Below are 22,283 nucleotides of genomic sequence, written 5' to 3'. Positions count from 1 at the left end.
AAAAAAAAAGAAAAATATGTTTAAGTTAACTTTTTATGGATGTTTTATATAACATACATAGGATACACATACACATTGTATATTTGTATTAGAGTTATACTAAACACCTAAACACACATGTCCATATTTTATTTTCCCTTTCTTACTGTGATTGTTGGGTAAGACAGATAAGTGTATATTAGGATTTACGTCATTAGCGCTCACACTCTGTTGAAGAGTAAAAGCACAGTCACACATTAATATTCATTGCATGCTGTCTGCTCTGGTCTCCTGTGTTCGATTGCAGATACCAAAAGGTTGTTCTTTTTAATAACTGCAGTCATTGCATGTACACACACGTATAGAGAAGATGAGAGGATGAGTCACAATTCTTTAGATTACTGAGATGATTTTCCTGTATGTCAGAGAAGCCCATTTAAAGTGACTTTACCATGGCGAAAGTATGGATGCTGCCACTGATGACCTCTCCTTTAAGAATGCTATTTCCCTTGCGGTCATGCTGGTGCTTTGGCTTTAAAGTGATATTAAAGTCAAAAAGTTTTTAAGCTATTTCAAATGCTGATTATATTACTTACAATGGATGCTGCTTCTTGATGTTTTTGAAAGTTTTTGCTGGTCCCCTGAGCACTGGCCCTGATATCCTGTTTTAGGGTGGCTCCTTTCCCTTCCAGGGTCCTATGAAGTCACCCTTGTTTGTGCTAATAAGCTGCGTGCCTCTCCACAAACACACAGGCATGGCAGATCAAGTCACTCCCCTCCCCCTGCTCCCTGCTTCTTCCTTCCTGCCTTCCTTCTCCATGCTAGTAGATGAACAGTTGCTGGAGACTGTGCTCTCCCTTGTGATCTTGTACTGGAAAGGAAGTTTGGGGAAGCAGAGCTGAAAGACTTGAAGTCAGCAGTTTTAAAACATGATGACTGCAATTGTTTGGGTAGAAATGTAAATAAATACTTTGCTGGGCTGCGAATATTTGTTTCATCTGGATTCAATATTGCAAAAAAGATTGAGAGTTTAATACTACTTTAATGCTTTCTGAGTTTCCGACCTGGAACAAATATTTGACAGTCGTTTAGAGCATACTAGTTCTGGGTCTGTAACTCAAAAGTGTTTAAGCCTGACACAACCGGGCAACTAGAGCAGTGGTCCCCAACCCCCGGTCCGCGGACCGGTACCGATCCGCGGATCAAATGGTACCAGGCCGCACAGTCTGAGTGCGGTCCGGTCCTGCAATATGGGGCAGTGCAGGGCCTCTGAACTAGAGGACCAGCAATGGGAGACACTTTGATTTGGAAGTGTATAAAATAACCTGTGCTTGGGGTTCCAGAATGTATTTTTGACATCCCCAATTTGTCTACCCAAAGAAAGTATTAACACTGTGAGAGGTGGCAGAAGTGGTGTAGCCTATCATTTCAGTATAATAAAGGGATGATAGAAAGAATGCCTATATGCCATTAAATACTGGTGCAATTAAAAGACTGATATGAGCAGATAAGAAACATGAAAATGAAAGAATCAGTCTAAGGTTTTAGTCTCAAGCTTTGTGAAATGCATTAATGAAGCTTAGAGAAAAACTGTATATTAGAAGAGAGATACAGTGCCTGATTCACTATAATGTGGGGTCGGTGCAGTGAAATGAACCTGTGCTCACTTGAAACAAGGGATGCACCGATACCGATACTAATATCGGTATTGGTGCCGATGCCGAGTATTTGGGCAAGTACTCGCCAAAATGCTCAGATGCCTAGCCGGTATCAGGAAGCCAGGCAGCGAGCCATTACACGCTGCCCGGCTTCCTGATTGGCTGGGAAGCCGGCTCCATGCTCCCTCGTCTCGTTGGTGGCGAGGGAGCACGGAGCACGGAGCCGGCTCCCTGACCAGTCAGGAAGCTGGGCCGTGTGTAATGAATCGCAGCCTAGCTTCTTAAATTGGTCGGGAAGCCGGCCAATCAGGAAGCCGGACAACGAGTCATTACCAGCCACCTTGTGACGAGGGAGTATGGAGCCAGCTTCCCGGCCAATCGATAAGCCGGGCAACGAGTCATTACACGGCACTCGGCTTCCTGATTGGCCACAAAGCTGGCTCCATGCTTCCTTGTCACTTGGTGACGAGGGAGCATGGAGATGACTTCCCTGCTAATCGGGAAGCCGGGTTGTGAGTCTTTACATGCCGCCCGGCTTCCCGGCTATTTAGGAAGCCAGGTTGCGAGTCATTACATGCCACCTGGCTTCCTTAATAGGTCTTCTGGTATTGGTATTCGGTGTCAGCAAGTACGGGAAAAAATATTGGTACTTGTACTCGATACTGAAAAAAACGGTATCGATGCATCCCTATACGAAACATATCATGTGCAGAAGCTCTATTTTTTCAATTTTCTCTACATATGATTGAATGTTTGAAATAAACATACGTTTGCACCATTTCTCTTTCCTGCTCTTCACACATAAGTAAATTAGGCCTTTAAAGACAACATTAATAACACTTAACTGAGGCATAGCAGACAGCTTTTAGTTTTACTGGGGAGCTCTAATACATATGTAAATAAAAAATTAGGGTTCCTGTTGTATTTGAATCTGCTTAAAACCACCTTCCATGCTTCACTGGTAGTCAGTGAGGCTGTCCATCAGAAGAATAGACCTCTAGTAAGATATGTGAGGGGCAAAGCCGGGTGTAAAAGTGTTCTTTGCATTGTAGAGCTTCCTGGGCTTTAGTGTTGCGGAGGTGCTCTACAAGGAATCTGAGCATGTGTCCAGGAATCTCTTGGTGCCTGCTATTCGTGGCTTTCTGCAAAAGGGTAAAGGTAAACACAGGTCCACTTTGAACACAACCAAAACGGAACATATTAGGCTTGTTTGGAATTAGACTTCCTTCAGGATGTGTTGCCTTCCCACTTATATATGAGACTCTAGTGGCAGTGTTAAGATGCTGGTTTTGCTCATTCACCGCTACAGACCTTGACTGGCTTAGAGCAGGGGTGGGCACCTCAGGCCCTCCAGCTTTTGTGGAACTAGAATGCCATTAGACATTGCAAGACTCACAGTTACAGGCAAGGATCCCAGAGACAGAGGTATGTTGGGATTTGTAATTAAAGCACAACTGGAGGGTTAGAGTTGCCCACCTCTGGCTTAGAGAGTATGTCCTTTCAAGTGATATTTAACAAGAATTGTTTCTTATGACTTTGGGGACTCCAGTGGTGACATCAAGTTTTCAAGTCTGCATACTATACTGCAGACATTACAGGGAGGAGGGTCCAATTATTATTACTTATTGTAGAGAATTCAACAGAAAGAGGGAGAGTACCAGGAAAAAAGCTACTGAAGTACAAGGAATGAGAATTCAGATTGGTGTAGTCAGAGACAGTAACCATTGTCTGGTGGATTTAACACTGGAGTCCCTAAGAGATATAAGAAGCTAAGAAGGGACTCAACCCATCAGACCCTACCTTAAAAACCACTTTTTGGTGGGTTGATCCTTCCAGGCATACAGAGGAGCAAGATAGTAATGGCCATGGTAGAAAGTGGACTTAAACATTTCAGGAAATAGTCCCACAAATTAAGTTTTGCTGCTAGGTAAATAGCCAGCATGTTGTGTGAAAATATAGATTTAGTTTAAATAAACCTATAATTCTGAAGGAGCAATGTTTCACAAGCGAAAATTGATCAGCAGTTTAAAGAGAATGTAATTCTCTCAAAAAATAAAGTCAATTTATGTTAGCTTACCATTCCTTAGTTGTGTTGAGGGAATTGTTTTCTAAAGGAAAGCTTTCTTTTCTTTATTTTATACCTGTTAATCCTCAAGTAAGAGACTTCCTGCCCTAGGGTGATACCTTGTGTATGTATTTGCCTAAGAAGCATCTTTTCTTTTCAATGCTATGTTCTGTGGACTATGAGCTGATGTACAACTGAGGTGTAGACGTACAGCATACCTGTATGTTTACTCAGACTTCTTTGTCTGAGACCCCAGTGCATGACCTTAGCATAGTTGGCTACTTTAGTAGGAAGAGATGTGCACCGCAGCTAGAATACCTGAAGTGGCCACAGAACCCACAGAAACGTGAAAATGAAAAAGTATGTTTAGCTATAAGTTTTAAAAAAACTAAATAGCTGATCCTGTTTTACTATTAGTATCTAACAAACAAAAATTATTTTAAGTTTGAGTTAAATTATACTTTAATGAGAACACACAATAACAGCATTGACGCTTAATACTATCATATTAATTCCAGACTGTAACGGACAACTTTTTTTTGCCTTGCTTCTATTTTATATAGCCAGAAGGCAATGGCATTTTTATTCCGTAGTTTATCCCGAGCAAATAACCGAAATTGCTTGTGGATTTGCCAATGCAGACACGGCAATGCTCTTCAGATAGTTTAATCAGGGTAATGCACCCTCACTGTCTTTCAAGGTCAAACAACAGTCCACCCAGTAATAGGGCACATTCACAGACATGACTGTAACTGGAAAATATTTTTATAGCGTTTGAGTCTTTGTAATAAGACCCTGCAAGCAAAGCTAAGACTCTTTTTGTTGATCTTAAACACAGTTTACATAAAAACCAGCAGCAGCTATCTAAGAGTACCGGTAAAGCAAAGTACATCAGACACTAGGTTTGTTTGAACAATATCTAGTTCACATGTTGGAGGCAATAACAACAGAAGAACTGTTGGACAAAAAATGTAAATGATCTAGAATTTTCGTGCAGTTATGTAAAACTGAAATGATCTATAGTGACCACGTATCAGCTTTAAAGCTGGAGCTACACCCCTCTGTACACATGCGCTGCCATTCTCATCAATTGCCCCTATAACTCACATACATCAATGCATCAAAAAAACAGACAAATCACAACAGATTGCACAGATGTGAACTACCACCATTTGAAACAATGGCCTATATGAAAACATATAGATGTGAACTTTAAGGTAGTCAGCCAGATGATGATTTCTGATGAGATATTTGAGGGTTATTTTAGCCCGTTTCCCTATGAAATAGAGGACAATTAGTACTATCTGGCCACAGTGTAAATTCTACTTTATTGTAAGCATTCAGGGGTTTCATACAAGAAACTTGCCTCATACAGTACTGTATTTGTCTGTCCTCCATATAAATGGTTTTTAGATGGTCATTGTGTTTGTTGGCTGTTCCTATAACCGGCCTATAGCCACCTTTACATGACCCCTATAATGGCTGCAACAGCCAACTCCAGGCTTAAATTAAACAGAATCATAAAGTTCCCTACTAGTATTTGTTACTTGGCTAGGTCTATTTATAGCCAAAGGTTTACCCAAACCGTTTTAAGAGTCATCTGTCAGATTTATTACACACCAAGCAGTAAAGCATTCACAGAAGTAAATACATAGAGTGGATTAAATGGGTCACTAACACTTAAGCATTTTCCCAGTTGTTGGGTAGCAATGTAGCTTGCATTGTATTTAAGATATTGTTTTATGTTAATAAAAATGAGAAGGTAGAAACTCAGCTCCTGACAGATAAAAAAGACTGCAAGGGATGGCATGATGGTAATAATGGGTGATTTTAACTAAAACTGAAATTGGTGTAATGGCACTGCTGGAACAGTAAAAGGGCGGACATTTATAAACGTATAGCAATACAATTTTATGGTACAGTTTATAGAAGCCCCAAATAGACATAACACTCTCCTGAATCTGTTAATCTAAAAAAATGAGGAGTTTATTACAAATGTTTATATAAAAGAAAATCTGGGTGGCAGTGACCACAGTATGATTTCATTTCATGTAAGTTGTTAAGTTTTAACTAAAAAGATAAAAACAATGAACTTCAAAAGAGCTAATTTTCCAATGCTGAAGACTGCTCTTCAGTTGTCATCCTGGCTGCAATAGAGTTTTCCGTATTGCATGACAAGTACACGTTAAGTCTGTACTGTGCTTCTGTGAATAAACTGTGTAATATACTGAGCATTGTTCGATGTACTTATACACAGCTTCTATGTCTAATATCCATATATTAAGGTTTGATTTATAACCATGATATATAATATGTTGGGCAGTTGCCATTCACATGGCACTACCACCACAAGGTGGAGATGAGGAGCATAGGAAAATGGTAGTGTGCCGTGCAGACAGCATCTGCCCAGCATATAGAGTTATATATCAACCCCTAAGTCTTTCATTCATAGATTCCCCACAATGGACATTTGCAATAGTCCAGCCATGCACAGTCCTCCTATGTCAAATTCCAGAAACTAAAGACTGAATATTTTTTATGTTTCTATTATGAATATATAATGTAAAAAAAAAAAGAAATTGAAGACTGCCTGCTGTTTTGAAAGGTGTTGCCCATTGTAATTAATAAGGCCTCATTCACCTGGACGTGCACAGCCGGACAGCATGCACATACGTGCAGAGGCCTGCACCCCAGAGAGACAGGTGCTGCGTGTGGCCACCTGTACATCTCTATGACAGGACGTAGCTGTCATGTGGCTACATGCTGACCCAAACTTGCACATCTGTACAGGTATGGATGCACACCCTTGGACGCAGACTGTCAGCGTCCAAGGGCATTCATCTGTACCTCTGCGGATGTGCCAGCTCGGGTCACAGCTCAGGTAGCTGTGTCTGTGTGAATGAGGCCTGAATTAATCTCTTTAAAAAACAATAACATAATAGATAATATTGCTGTATTCTGTATAAGTATTGAAGTAAAAGAGAGAACTGGAAAAAACAACAACATTGGTGATGGTACCATCAGTATGGTAAGGGGTCTGTCTCTATTAAAATACAAGCATCCATTTTTTTATTTCATTGCACATTTTGTAATCCACACATTTCAAGGTGTGCCCCACAGCATAGTACAACAGGAATTTCTGGAATAGCAAGTCCTGTATATCAGACTAAGCTTTTTGTCAGTGCAGTTTGCATGTTAAAAAAACTGTTGTACACGTCTGTATAATAATTGCAACTGTGCAATTTCTTATTTAAAAAAACAAAAAACCTTAACAACCCTTATGTCTCAAATCATGAAAAATGTTGTTTTAGTAGAAAAGAAGTACGTAAGGCAGAGTGGAAGAACAAGCTTTGTTCACACCTTTCATGAAACTATAACACAAGAGCTTTATGTATACATGGAATAATGCACACTGCCATTGTAAATGGAAATAAGAGCATTTGTTTACTATGTAGTTTCATGACCAAATAAAGTAAAAAAGCTGATACAGGCTCCCTGAGCTATAATATGCTTACTATCTACAGGGAAACATATTAATAGAAACAGAGTAAATATTGTAGTGCTGCCCACAGCAAGCAATGAGCTTGGTTTTCTAATATGCACTAAAGAGGGTTTATTTACTAAATGCAAATAGGCTGTTCATTTGAAAAAGTTGACAACTTTTTCAATAATCGATTATGTCGATTAGTTGTTGCAGCCCTACTGTTCACTTTGCAAGGGAATTTTCCCTTAGCTTAGCGCATGTGGTGAAAATTCACTTGGCAAAGAATCCCCAATCACAAGCAAGGAAAATAAAAAAGCAACTATTTTTCTTGCACACGATAGGATAATGGAAGTCAGCAGAGCTTCATCTCATTCACTAAGCTTGCAATTACCTTGTAAGGGGAACAGCCTATTTCCCTTTAATAAATCAACCCCAGTGACTTGTTTTAATGTATAAAGACCATATATTTTATAATATTTACTGAGCAAATGGTATGAAAGATTACCAATATATACAATTACATTTACATCAAAAAAGGAAAAACGTATCATGTGATGACAGTGTAAACCTATCATCTTGCAGGATGAGACTAGGAAATATCCAGTTCGGTGATAGTTTATAAACTATGTAAAGGTTTTGGTCATTTATCAATGTGTAATTTCCCCTGCAGCTGTAGATCTTGCTCAGATGCTTAGATCCATTGCTTTAAATTCCCTGCAACTGTCTCCTCCTCTTAAGCTGGGTATAAACAGTTAGAATTTCAAAAAATTCATTTTCAGGATGTTTGTTCGATCTACTAATAGTTTACGGGGTCACATCGGCAATAGATTTTCACCATAGTAGCAGAAAAAATCACGGAGCAGGATGGAAGATTTTTCTTGAACCAACAAAATGCTAACAGTGAATGTGGTTTTTGTTTTGGAAAGTCTATTCATTTCCAAAACTAAATGGTAAAACGGAAAAACATTTTGAAAGACATTCGCAAGTCTTGGATGGCATTATCGAATGTTCTGACGAGATGTTTTGTATGAACGTTAATACAAAATTCTTACTATGTATACTCAGCTTTACTGCTCTCACATGTCAAAGCTTGGGTTGGGCTCAATTACTTTAATGAGCAATACCCAATATTTATTGTAGCCTTTTGAAGGCAATCTTTTAGCAATTGCAGCCTTTTCTAGTTATTTAATTCTAAGAGATCAAAGGCATTCCTCACATAAATATGTATTTCCAAATTGCTGATTGGTTGCATTGATTTATTTAATCAATTATGTGATTAAACATCTTGGTTAGAGTGGTTTACAATGCTAGAGAGGTGTATGACCAGCTTCAGGTATGGGGCAGCCTGAGGAAGAAACCTCTGGAGGAAATGGATGTTCACATTGGGGATACATGAGTAGCTGTTTATATTTTCAGGCTTCCCCCTATAACTACATCACACCTTATGACCAAACAATATGCTTTAAAACAGTGGGTGGAACCTGGAGCAAAATCTTTAAATACCGTTTCCGAAACTGGCATTTCAGGGCAAATTCAGGATTGGTGATCTGGGCAATCTTTGGCAAGTCTCCTCTCCCACTCTGTTGTTTGAAAGACGGCCATAGAGATGATCTGATTATCACCTAATCTAAACTGTCTATGGTTACCGGCGCGCTGTGTGCTGGACTCGCTTGGTGATCTTGAGGGTAAATGATCAGCCATGTTAGATAATTTCAGCCAGTGTCTGCTGAAACTACAGACTAAACAACTCTATCTGTCGTTATCTGTGTATGGTTATATCTTGCCTGCACATCTCAAATGCCAGTGATGTCCAATGGCCAGTTATAGTTGACATGTTAGACATGGTAATGAATAGTGTTTCTCAACCTTTTTTCAGTCAAGGCATCCTGTAAGGCCTCATTAACATGGGCATGCACATCCGTATGGTGTGCATGCCCATACAGAGACCTGGACAGGTGCACATGTAAGGGCTGTAGACATTCTGTGTCCAGGTGCCTGCCACCGGACCTTCATGGATGTGCAGGTTTGGGTCGGTGTTTAGCCGCATGCAGCCGTGTCCTGTCATAGGGATGTAAAGGTGGCTGCACACAAGTACAACTACTTCCAGGAGCAGGTCTCTGCAGAGACATGCATGAAGTACGGATGTGCACGCCTGTGTGAATGAGGCCTTAAAGTATTCAGAATCTCTAGGCACCCCAGTTTAAAATTTAAAAACGTAAATATAAAAAATAACGTGGTTCTCGTCAAAATCTATACCAGACCCTGATTCTAGATAGGGGTCTGGTATGGATTTTAAGGAGGGAGCCCAAGAAAAAAAAGATGTAGTCCCCCCTTCACATCAGAAGTCTCCTTTCCCGTCAGGAGCCTGCTTCCCATCAGAGCCCCCCCTTTCACATCAGAAGTCTCCCTTCCCATCAGGAGCCTGCTTCCCATCAGAGCCCCCCCCTTCACATCAGATCCCCCCCTTCTCATCAGGAGCCCCCCTTCTCATATGAGTCCTTAGTAACTCTCTTCACATCAGAGACCTACCTTATAATCATTACCACAGTGCAGCTGCAGGAGGGTGCTGGAGGAGGTAGGTGGAGCAGGTCTGGATGGAGGCGGAATTCTGTCCTCTTCTGAATGCTCGGGGAGGTCCTGAATGCAGCCTGCCTTGGAGCCTTGGATTAACATAATGCATTGCAATGGTGCTGATAGCCGCTCGACTACCATAGCAATTCATGACACCGTGTAAACATTTTAAGGCTTGATAAAGCCATAAGGCACCCCAGTTGAAAAAGGCTGGTATCGAGTAATAGCTATATCAGAGATTGAATTAACCGTACCATACTGCAGGGGTGTGGAAATTTTTAAAAAAACTACTTGTCCAAGGGCTAAAGCGGGGGCCAAATCTACTTGTCCTTCATGACAAAAAAATAGTTTTAATCAAAACTAAGCATGCACCAATACCGGTTTTTCGGTATCGAGTACGAATATCGATTTTTTGCTTTCGGATCTCGTCGACACCGAATACTAATACCAGTGCTTCCGCTGGCATGGAGCAGGCTTGCCTAGTATTCAGGAAGCCGGGCAGTGGGTAATGACATCCCGCCCAGGTTCCTGATTGCCACGGAGGCTCCATGTTGTTTGGCCTGCTTGATTGTGATTGGCAGGGAAACCTGCTTCCCGGTCAATCAGGAAGCCGGGTGGCGAGTAATGACCTGATTGACCAGGAAACTGGCTCGATGCTGATTGGCCAGGAAGCCGGCTTTCCAGCCAGTTAGCAAGGAGCAGGTTTCCCGGCCAATCAGAAAACCAGGAGGCGGGTCATTACTTGCCTCACGGCTTCCTGATTGCACAGGAAGCTGGCTCCATGTTCCCCTACGGCACTGCCAGTCATAGGACATTTTCATCTGGCCGTAAGTTCCAATATCGGGGAAGGTATCGGAGCATTTGGGTGAGTACGAGTACTTGCCCAAATAGTCTGTATCGCACTGATACTAGTATCGGTGCACCCCTAATCAAAACATATTTGACTGTGCTAAATAGCGCTTCTCACTGGTCAGCGCAGTCATCTGGCCACGTTGACCAATGAGTGCTTGCAATCTGCTCTACGGGCTCTATGGCTGAGCCGTTGTGCCGTAGTTTTCGGGGGCCCCCAGGAGAGCGGGCGAACCCGAAAACTACGGCGGGGGCAGAAACGATCACCGCTGCTCAAATTGATACAAGTGGTCTGATCAGACCACTTGTAGTAGTCGAGTGGCGGCGGCTCCACAATGTACATTCAGCTCTGCTTGTCCGGAGCCGGGCTAAATGTACATAAAAACTACTCGCCCAACGCCCGAAACTGCATGTCCCGGGGCGTCGGGCGATATGAATTCCACACCCCTGCATACTATGGTCGATCAAGAACATTTCAACTTCTAAAACATTTGGCACATAAATGCTGTGTGCTTGCTTCTGTTTGCTGTAAATACATTGTGCTAATTGTTTCTTAGAGTGCATTCATGTGTAGGTCTTTTAATTAGTCTTTGCCCTGTATTACTATTTAATATATGCTGTTTGTTAGAGCCATGGGAATTTATAGCAATCTCCTTTGACTTTGGCTTGTGACCTACAATGGAGAACAAGCATAATGGTAGGAAACACTTGAAGATTATATTCATTGACGGAGACTGGGACACTTTTATTTGTTTAACTGCCACTGGTTCATAGTGTTCTTTAATCTAGACGGGTGTGTAGAGGCAAGCAGAGCTTTCTCTTGATATTTTATTTTCTCTGCAAAATAAGAACAAATTGATGGATAGTAACCCGTAGAAAGTGGAAACAGTTTGTGTGGACCTGAACAAAGCAACATCCTGAAAGTAATCAAGGCAGGAAGAATATGCCTTTATGCTTTGTTTCCCAAGAATAATGGGTTTACAACTCTTACATTTTTCTACATGACCGTGTTCTGATTGAAAGGACTGTAAAATCTTAAAGGAAAACTCTACCTAAAAATATTGGTATAACTCATATAAAAGCTACACAAGCCCAATTCACAAGCCCAATTAAGCACAATTCACTAAGGTATAACCCACCCGTTGTTTGCTATAGGGATCATACATTTTAACCATGTAATCATTTTTTTCAGCTCTCATTGGCTGCCATTGCTAAAAATAACGGTCATTTAAAAAAAATTATCATTATGGTAATTAATTTAAAATCTGCAGCCATCTGTGATTTTCAAAAACTGAAAAAAATGCAAATGATACATCCCTGCAAAGCATAGCAACACCAACAGCATTCTGTATATTAGCATTGAATGCAAAACGCTCCTCTGATTGGCTAACTGGTTTTCCCAGTAGCCTGCATAGTGGTTAAATTACTTTTGTAATGACCACCCCCCTACCTTAGCCACAACTCACCCATACCCCCTCAGATCTCAGACTTTATCATAATAATTATCAGCATTTATTTGCCTGCTCGGTGCCGCTGACTCCTGTGCTCTTTTTTGTGAAAAATCCTAATCAGCAAATCTGATGCAAGTGTATTGTAATAGTCGCAGTGATATGTAATAGTTGTTTTCGCACACGTAGGCGCACCCAACGCGTGTTTGCGTTTACATGTGTTTGTATAAGTGGGGGCGGGGGACTTTAAATATATTTTTGTGGATTTTTTTATGTGGGACTTTTTTAAACGATTTTTTTTTACACTTAATTTATTATCACATAGGGACTAAAAAGTCCTATATGTGATATCAATTTTACTGTGACAGGACCACTTTATGGAGACATAAGGGGTCTTTTACAGACCTAATGTCACCTAGGGACCCCCAAAGAAGCTGATGAAGCAGAGATCTCCAGCTACAGAAGCCAGACGAATGACAGATGAATGTGGAAGTGATGTAATACACATCACACCCACATTCAGAGACTGGAGGGGAGTTCGTGCACTGAGCTCCCTTCGATCTCTATTCACAGAGCCGCCGTGCCGGTGCCAGGCCAGCATGGGGACAGCAGACAGCCCAGGATAGGCTGCAGTGGAGGGGGGTCGCATGCAGCAGCACAACATACCAGCCTACGTGTGGCTCTACAGACACCCGAACGCTTGTATGTAAACAAGCATTGCTGGCTGTTTAAATTACAGTCGGTGTTCCGTTTGTGCACGCCGCTCAGCAATGAAGTGGGGAATCGACGTTTAAAATGCCCACCCACATCTAGGAAGCCACCGTCTGGCAGTTTAGTTACAAAAAGTTGAAAAAGTACTGCATGTCCCACTTTTTTCAGCGAGTGGTATGAACTGACATCATAGAACATGAGGGCGAATCCTTACAAGGCCTTGTCTACGCATTGAGAGTGTATTGGGCACGGCTGCCCAGCACAACCTAATGCATCTGGTGGAACGGGCCCACAGATAGATCTCTTTTTCTTCTCGTGTGCTATAAGGGCCTGCAGTAAAATTGTAGTCCAGCGCATTTATTTTAATAACAAGATATCAGGGGTCTAATGTTTAGTATGAATTAGAATTTCTTGGCAGGAGGTCCATACTTTACACAGACTCGTTACCAGACCAGGCCAGATCTTACAAGGAAGCTCAGAACAGGTTTATAAACACTGATAACCTGAACAACATTCCGTGTTATTGTTCTCATGCCGCCTACACTATGATTTTCATTATATCTCAAAGCTTTGATGTCTGTCATTTATATTTCCAGTGTTTATTCATCGTGTCACATTAATAAACATTTTAAGCTTAAGAGATTGGCGTCCCATACAGAACAATATAACTCACGAGCATTGCTAGCAATAGCCAAAGGAAAATAACTTGCAGCAGACTTTAAGTTATTGCAGCAGTTTCTTCTTGATGAACAAGAGTCTTCTAAGGGAGATTACTGGGTTTACTTTACATCTGTTTAAAACGAGATAGAGATCCTAGGCCTTGCTATAGATTGAAGTCTTTTGCTAGCCATACTTGTTAATTTTGCTGGCAGGTTTCGGCCCTTTCAATAACAGCAAGCTGCTATCTACTGTTACAGTTGTTTCCCAATGTAGCGTGGCTAAATAATCCAAATGGGCATAAAACAGATTCATAATTGACTTTCAACTGGCACTGCAGGGGGTTTAACTGATTTCCACATTCATTTTGATCAACTGTTTGTTAATAAATAGAAACTTTATGAAGGATTGGGTGCCAGATTGCTGTGCTTGAAAGCTGATCACCTCCAAAACTGCCAAAAAACTAGCATTGTACATAATAATACACATTTTTAAAGATTTAACTTCTGGTTTAGCATCACTTTAAATTATACCTAAAGCCAAAACTTTATTTCTTCTTTGGGCTGGAGCACAGAATGATTAAAACCCCTGACAAGTTTTTGTGTCCCATTGGGGAGATTTTATGTCACTTCTTTTCTTGAGACAAACCAAAAGTGATAGGATATTTTTAAAACAATACATATGACAATGGACATTTACTGACTATGTGTTCCCATTGGAAGGTTTCCATTCTATTGTTGTTCTGATGACAGTTCAAAATTTTAGAATCTTTCTGTCCTGGTTTCAATGATCACAATGACAAAGAGAGAGGATTTGCCTCTGCAACAGGGACTTAGGCTGGGTTCACACCTAGGCAGCACAGCTTTTGCACATTTGTACGCGTGCTAACGGCATGCGGTTATTTGCGCGTTGTGCACATTTGTATGTGTGTAACTAGAAATCACAGTGCCCCATAGCAAAATTTTGTTGTATGGGGCCCTGTGATTTCTAGTTACACCCACCTGATAACCCAAACAGCCAACCTGAGAGTGACCGTGCAGAGCCCACTATAAACTCTCTATGGTGGGCTATGCAGGGTCTCAGGAGGGCTGGTCAAACCCTCTTACCTGTCAGCCCTGATCCACTCTCCTCCACCTCCACGGTCGCTGACGGCCCTCACCTCCTCCGTTGCTGGGCCCCACCTCCTCAATCACCGGGCCCCGCCCCTCCATCAGTGGGCCCCACCTCCTCCTTCACTGCCGACGCTGGGCCCAGCCTCCTCCTGCTGGCTGTCAGTGATTCAGCAGCGGCTGTGAGAAGGAACGCGGCGCTGCACAGATCAATGACAGGTTGTGATCTGAACAGCGGCGCCTTCCTCCTCACAGCCGCCAGTGACAGCCAGCAGCCTTAGATGCCATAGCGACCCAGGTGGCCCATACGGCATCAGGACCCCATAGCGGCTGCCTGAGTCGCTATGGCGATTGTTCCGCCACTGCACACGTTGTGATTGGCAGCTCATAAACCATTGTGGGCAATGGAAGAACGTGCGTATAAACGCTCAAACATGCTCACGAAAATATACAACATGCTTCTGTTGCGCGTTTTTGGGCATTTCCAATGAAGTTTATGGGGAAGAAAAGCGCTTTTAACTGCCCAAAGAAGCTCCTGTATCTTTTCGGGCGTTTGGCATGAACCAGGGCCATTGAAAATCATGGGATTTCTAGTGTTGGACAGTTGAAAGCGCTTTTCGAATTGCTCAAAAACTCCTAGGTGTGAACCAGGACTTAAAGAAGAAGCAAGACGGAAAATGTTGTATTAACACTTGCAGAGGGGCTACTCCGCACTGCAAGAGTTAAGTGCTCATTTGTGTCTAGTTTAAAAAAAAAGTAGGGCTGGGGAAATTAACGATTAATTCCTCGATTAATCGTTAACCTTTTTGATCGATTAAAATTATTTTGATCGAAAATGAAAAGACACACCTCTCCGCCGGCTTTCGGGAGTCCCGTCGAAGATCCGGTGACGCCACAGACATCGACGTCACCGGACTCCTCCCCCTTCCTCAAGTGGCTCCGTCGGCTAATGAAGGGAAGAAGGGAGGAGTCCGGTGACGTCGATGTCCGTGACGTCGTTATAGGCCAATGTAGTTGGATCTGTATGTGCGTTATAATTAATCAAAATTAATCGATGAATCGATCTAAAAAAAATTTGATTAATCGAACACGAACATTTTAATCACTACCAGCCCTAAAAAAAGGTATACTCACTTGAAGCTCCCAGAAGGCTTCTTCTTAAACCTCTGCTTCCAGTCTCTCTCCCCCTCCTCTGCAGCGGTCACACAATGTATAGTCGTGAGAAAGATTCCAATGCTGCTGCTGCTGTGGAGGAGACTGACGGGAGTGAGCGCTGTGACATCTGGCCAGCTTGGAGATTCGGGTGAGTATATCTTTGTTATTTTTGTCCCTAGACACAAACGAACACTTAACCCTTGCAGTGCGGGGGTAGCTGCAAGGGTTAATAAAAAGTTTTCCTGGAGTTCTTCAAACAACCCTAAAAACTCGACCGGTATTAGTATATTTCAGAGTAATGCTTCTTACTACAGAGCACACATATACAAGAAATGATAGAGTGACCTGGAAATTATATAGTAAAACAGCATTAGATCCAGTAAGGTGTTGAACAAGTACTGGTTCCAAGGATGTGAAAATTGCTACGTGTCCTAGGATACAATTATTACTTTGTATTCATCAGATGTTTTCATAAATAATGGAAAGGAGTGCATTGAGACAAAAATATAGACAGCCATTTTATCTAAATCTCATCTTCATAAATAGACCAGCGTACTGGTAGAAGAAGGATGGAAATAGAAGACATCATATTAAATATGCAGTGAGTGCCGGTAGGCAGTTTGCAGAGATTATGATTCAGAAGTTCTCTTGGAACACAAACATAAACGGAACCTCATTCATCAGATTCTGCTAAACGTTCATACTAATTGAAAGCAGAAGAATTTACTGCCGTTGCTGGATTCTTTTTAGCAGGTCCCTGAGCAGCAGTCAACATCCATGTAACTATTCATAGTTCTCTGTAACAGCAGTGATGGCATTTTTATAAAAGAGCACACAGACTCCGATATACACATGTTTATCCACATATTTTCCTGTTCCATTTCCATTCATTTTTAAGGTGTGTTGTTTTAAGGCAGTGCATCAATTAAATGGTTGACCCAATAACCCCTGTGTTTTGCAGCTGCATTTCTATACACTATTCCTCTTTTGGTGATATAGCCCTTGTGTATAATCAGAATATCATTCTAATAATTTTCAAGGACAAGCCTCATCCAAAACGTATTTGATTATTTTAGATGGACAGCTAATCTCAATCCCCTGTTTTTTCTGTTCCTGAGTGAAAATTTCTAAAGTGAGGGGAAACCAGTGACAATTGTGACCAGATAGGGTGTTCACATTGGAAGATTCTCTCTCCCCTCCTGTTCCAACGACAATGGCAGGCACATAGGGGAAGTGTCCTGGGTCTCTGACGACCAATAGTTGCGTTCAGTGGGCAGGCATCGTCACTATGTTGGTGTCCATGCAGGGCCACTGTTCATGATTTCTGCAGCTCTGCACGACTACAAAATATTGGCAAAGCCGGCTGCAGACCTAATTAGACCTAATCAGGGAAAGGATGCCCTGTTCTCTTAGGCTCCCCCCTGCTCTCTGGTGATGTGATCATCATGTGACCAAGCAGAGAGGAATCCTGGGATTACTTTCTCTTTCTGTATTCTAGGCGTCACTCCGATGAGGAGGCGTATACATATAAATATATGTACACTGTATATATATATATATATTTCCAAAGTAGGTATGGAGGCACTAGTGGGTCTTGCAGAGTCAAAACAAGACCCTTAAGTGCCTCTAGACTTACTTTGGATTTGTATGGATATTTCTGTGTATGAGCACCCGGCCATTTACCTATCAAATAGAGTGCAGTGACTACTCTTCAAATAAGTCACATTGTTTTTGCTTTCTACCAAATCCCCGTGTAAAGATCTTCTTAGGTTTTTCTTTCCTAGAGAAACTTTTTCAAAGCTCATTGAGGTTGTCAAATTCACCCTGCTAAATTTTCCATAATGTTATATAAATAAATCAATGAAAATTCCAGAACAAAGACTATGAATCGCTTATAATGGCACTTACCTTTGGAAGGAAGAAGGCCTGTGCTATGTGTACCTTACCACTGGGTATATAAGGTTTCAATAGTCGATGTAGCAAACCACTTGGGATATACATGCCAAGCTTGACTTGACATTTCAAAACAGATTTTATAGCACTTAAGGTAAACCCATTATCAGTGAAATATGGAGGTTGCCATTGTTGTACTCTCCTTATGAAAATGTTAGTTGCTTGGCTGATATACTATTTTGCTTTTTAACTTTGACCCGGAACAGCTACTTTTTTCTGCATTCGTTTTTAAGGCTTTTTTTTCTGATGTTTTAACCTGGTAATCCTTCAAATAACAATCTTTCTTTTGCTAGACTGCTACATTTACCCCATTAACCCTAGTCATTCCTTAACCAATTTACAAGTTTTATTTAACAAAGGGAGAATAGAGGTACCAATTGTAGAATAAAACATCCCCTTCTCTAGAGCCTCTAACAGTTCTACGCTCCTACACACTTATCAACTGATATAAAGGATGGATTCTCTTACTGGGACAGAAAAAATGTTGCACCTGTGCATCTTTATAATATATCCAATGGATTGGGGGTAGCTATACAGTTGGATGCTGTTAAACCTCCATAGGTGATGTTATTTTTTTTTTCTCCATATAGGATCTCTAAAGATACTATTAATTGTTCTAAAAGTTTTTTTTGCAATGCAGACCAGTAAAACGTGCGTATAATAAATGTGGTATACAAATCATCCTTATAAGGTTGGATCTGCCAGTTTCATCTAATTAAGGGTTCATTTTAGGATTTGCAGACATTTTCCATCCTAAATATTCAAAAGAGGTAACCATTTTAGTGGATGTGGTAGAGCTCGGCAGAGCGGATTTTAGTTTATCAATAGGTAACAATAGTGACTTACCCCAATCAAATTAATAATCCTGAAAAATTGCTAAAAATAGAAATTATCATCTACATATAGCACTATTCTTCTTCTATAGGACCTCGTTTAAAGCTATTGCTATACAAAGAATGTTGATCATCAATTCAGTAGCTGTTGCAAATAATACTGAAGATAGAGGCACCCTTAATGAGTGCCACAATGTAGTTTAAATTCAGGAGATAAATAACTTTATGTATTCTTATACTTATACAAGGATCCTGATATAAAATCTGAACCCATTTAATACATTTGGAGCCAAAATATTTTTTTTCTCCATCAATGGCCACAGATAAGACCATTCAATACTATCAACAGCTTTATTTGCATCTAGATATTGTTTTGTCTGATATTTGGAAAGGGATGTCATCGCTTTACTAGAATATGGTGGGGGAATGTAAATATGTTCCACCATACACTTGTGCAATACCGTGAAAAATATAAATGCATATTAACGTTTAGAATCCATCTCTTTCGGAATGCAAGTGGATTTTACTGTAATTTAAACAGTTCTCAATGTAGGCTTCTTCTCCCCTTGCAACTGTTCAGAGGCACAGAATATGAAGGGGTAGATATACTTGCTATATTCTGAGAGTCAACCGTTCCCTCTGAAATCAATTCAGGTGTCTCAAAAAGATCCCAAACTGTCAGTATTATGCGGTGATCTCACATTAAAATATAGCAGTATCTAAATTATGTGCAACCTCCTTTGCGTACCCACTGGGTATCCTTGGTTTTAGTGTTTAATCTTTCTCTGTCTCACTGGAACAGTTTCTTTTAACCAAATGGAAGGCCAGCTTCTTCTGCCTGGGAATGAGAACACCACATCAGTGGTTGCAGGGTAATGCCCTGTTGTGTAGGGCCCCAGGTCCCTGGTTACAACTACCAAAATCTTGGTCTTTAGAGACAAGCTTCTTTCCATAGGACAACCTCCACAGTCTGGATTTTATTGGTTCTCTCTATTTATTACAGGTATTTATATAGCACCGACAATTTACGCAGCACTTTACATAGTTGCACATTCACATCAGTCCCTAGCCTCAAGGAGCTTACAATCTAAGGTCCCTATCTCACATGCATACATAAAGGGCCAACTTAGAAAGGAGCCAATTAACCTACCAGCATGTCTGCGTGGGAGGAAAACGGAGTACCTGGAGAAAACCCATGCAAGCACAGGGAGAACATGCAAACTCCTTGCAGATAGTGACCTGGCCGGGATTTGAACCCCAGTGCTGCAAGGCAGAACCACTACGCCACTGTGCTGCCCACATACATTATCTCCCATTATACCAGGCATAGCCTATGTGTGTAATCTTTAGCACTCATTTTACCCTTTGCAAGGACAGAGTGGATACCATACTTTTGAGGCATTTTCTGACATCACTCTTTGCAATTAGGCTGGCGCCTTTTAGCCCCAACAGTATGGGTGAATTGCCTTTCTGGCTTTCATTACTATTCTATAAGGTCATTTAATCCAAATGAGGTGATCATGACACAGCATGGTTTATGGCCCTTTGTACCCAGGGATACACAGCTACACACTCTGCAGGATAGATTCCTCTCCACAAGCTTCTCCACAATCTCTACTCTCTCAAGCCTCACTCACTTGTCATTTTTATTACCTAAGACAATGGGCAGTGATTGAGGCCGAGCTTTTGGTATATCCATTTCCGGTGATCGTGTAATCTGCCAGCAGCAGTCTTTGGAAGGAGGATTTTATGTGGTGATAGTGAAATTACTTTGTGAGTGTTTTTAATCTTTGATTCTAAAATAAAGTGTGTTTTTACTGTATTACACAATGGATCTCTGTGATGATTTTTTTATAAGCATTTGGTAAACTCAGTGAACGAGAGGGGAAAAGGAGAGGTGTAACTATTGATGGTACAGCATTTCAAGCCAAACCAGTTGGGGAGTGGAAACTAACAACTGATTGAGAGTTTTTTGACCATTTTCTTTACAATGGTCCACCTTATCCGGTGAGTGGAGTCTATGAGAGTGGTGTTGCACACAGATGGGAGAGGTGTCACTCACTGTGGAATATTTCATACTTCAGTTAAAAGACATATAATTGCATTATATGGACCACTGAACACACTGGGCAATTATAAGAGTTTTTCACCTATAATATTTGATGTTTTTTTGCGCTGCATGTTGGCTTTTTTATATGAGATTTGACTGCGTATTTCATAGCGCTGGGCACTTTCTAAAAGTGATTTACAGGCAGGTTGCCTGGAACCCAGGGTGCAGGAACTGTACCATTCCAAAAGCGAGGAATACAAAACTTGGTGCTGATAGACTGAGCGGGGAGCCAGGAGGCACTACCTCACTTCCGGTTGCTATGTCATTCCCCCACATTTTTGGCAGTATTAACAGGCATTTCCTGTACTTGCTGAAAATGTTCTTAGCCTGAAAATTGAAAAGCTAGAAGAAAATATATTGTATATTACAGTCAGTGCATCAAGACCATCCCAGCAAGTCACATGTTGTTGTCACATTGCTTTGAATGTATTCATTCTCGTCAAAATCGTCTACAGATAATTAGGTGCTTAAATGATATTAGGCTGCTTGGAAAGACAAGAGACAGACTAAATCATCTGAAAAGCAGACCACTCTGAAACGTGTTATGCTAGCAAGGCTTTCTGTCTGTAAACCAGCAAGCTATTTTAAGCTAATGCATTAGACCTAGTAAGGAAATAGGACGTAACTGTTCCTCAGTTTGTGTAAAAGAGTACATTACTGATGGGGATGTTTACATAGCTTTGTAACATTTGTATCTGCTTAACATTTTTGGTGGGCCATTTTTAGTACATTACTTTTACTCATTTTTATGCAGAGGAGACAGTGAATATAGAACCATTAGTGCAGAAATTAAAGGAGGACTATTGGGAGAGTAAAATATATTCTTCCCAATAGTTTGAGCCAATGCGTGACACTGCAGCTGTCTCTATAGATCTCTAGATTGAGAACTAAGCAATCACAAACCGCTGATCACTCAACTCACAATCTTCTCCTTGCAGGGGGACAGACATGAGAGGGGTGTGGTCACAGCTGGTTTTGGCTCTAAAAAGTCAGAACCAGCTGTCAATCAGGCAGCAAGGTAGAACCTGACAATATTGCCGGGATCTTTCTTGGCTGCAGCGTGGCTCTGCGCTGTCAGCATATAGGGGCAGTACCCTACCATATGCTGACTTTGGGTCACAGGAGGACATTAGTAAATGTCCTCCTGTGACCCAAAAGAGAACTATAGCCAAAAAAAAAAGGTTTTGCATTAGTTCTCTTTTAAGAATGAAAAGCCAGACAGTCTTAACAGTTGGTTTTATGTTATAGGAAGTTCACTGTTTCTTGTGTATCAGGTAGGAATCTTGACAGACTAAATCAGTATACAAGTTCTGCATTTTAAAATAGGGGCAGTATGCTTTAGTGTGTAAAGCATAGTGTGTTTAGTGTGTAATGCCAGGAAGATTTCCACTAATTTCCTGCTGTTATGATACCTGTCACCAAGACAGGAAGTGGGGAAAAATGATCCCCAGTGGGACTAGACAGTAGCAGTAAAAATCTTATGCATACCTATTTGTTTGGCAGCAATACCTCTTTCCCCTTTAATGAAGGTGGGTGTTTGGCCTCCTGTGGTTTTCCACCAAATAGTGGAATGGTCTATTAATTCACGTGAGACTTCAGTAAGCATTAAAAGTGTGCTGTATTTCAAGCAATAAAAATCTGGCGGAGTATATTTTCATCACACTGTTCCAAAATAAAATGATTGGGGTAGAGTTTTACTAT

At 41.1% G+C, this 22,283-nt stretch overlaps 1 protein-coding gene across 3 annotated transcripts in view; it reads left to right on the top strand.

The window, feature by feature from the left end:
- GFOD1 (glucose-fructose oxidoreductase domain containing 1) overlaps positions 1–22,283 on the top strand; it is an 86,476-nt gene that overhangs the window by 50,722 nt on the left and 13,471 nt on the right. The window contains exon 3 of one of the 3 annotated variants that reach the window (XM_018563669.1): positions 3,474–3,505. The exons of 1 other annotated variant lie outside the window; for it this stretch is intronic. In XM_018563669.1, coding sequence (XP_018419171.1) covers positions 3,474–3,505 — 32 coding nt within the window. Of the gene's footprint in view, positions 1–3,473; positions 3,506–21,025; positions 21,030–22,283 lie in introns of those variants that run through there. One more of the 3 variants, XM_018563670.1, reaches the window with a different exon arrangement.

The sequence above is a fragment of the Nanorana parkeri genome, unplaced genomic scaffold (assembly GCF_000935625.1).
Source record: "Nanorana parkeri isolate BGI_ZX_2015 unplaced genomic scaffold, ASM93562v1 scaffold684, whole genome shotgun sequence".
NCBI lineage: Eukaryota > Metazoa > Chordata > Amphibia > Anura > Dicroglossidae > Nanorana > Nanorana parkeri.
Note: the sequence above shows the minus strand (reverse complement) of the source record. Positions and strands in the feature narration are given on the sequence as shown.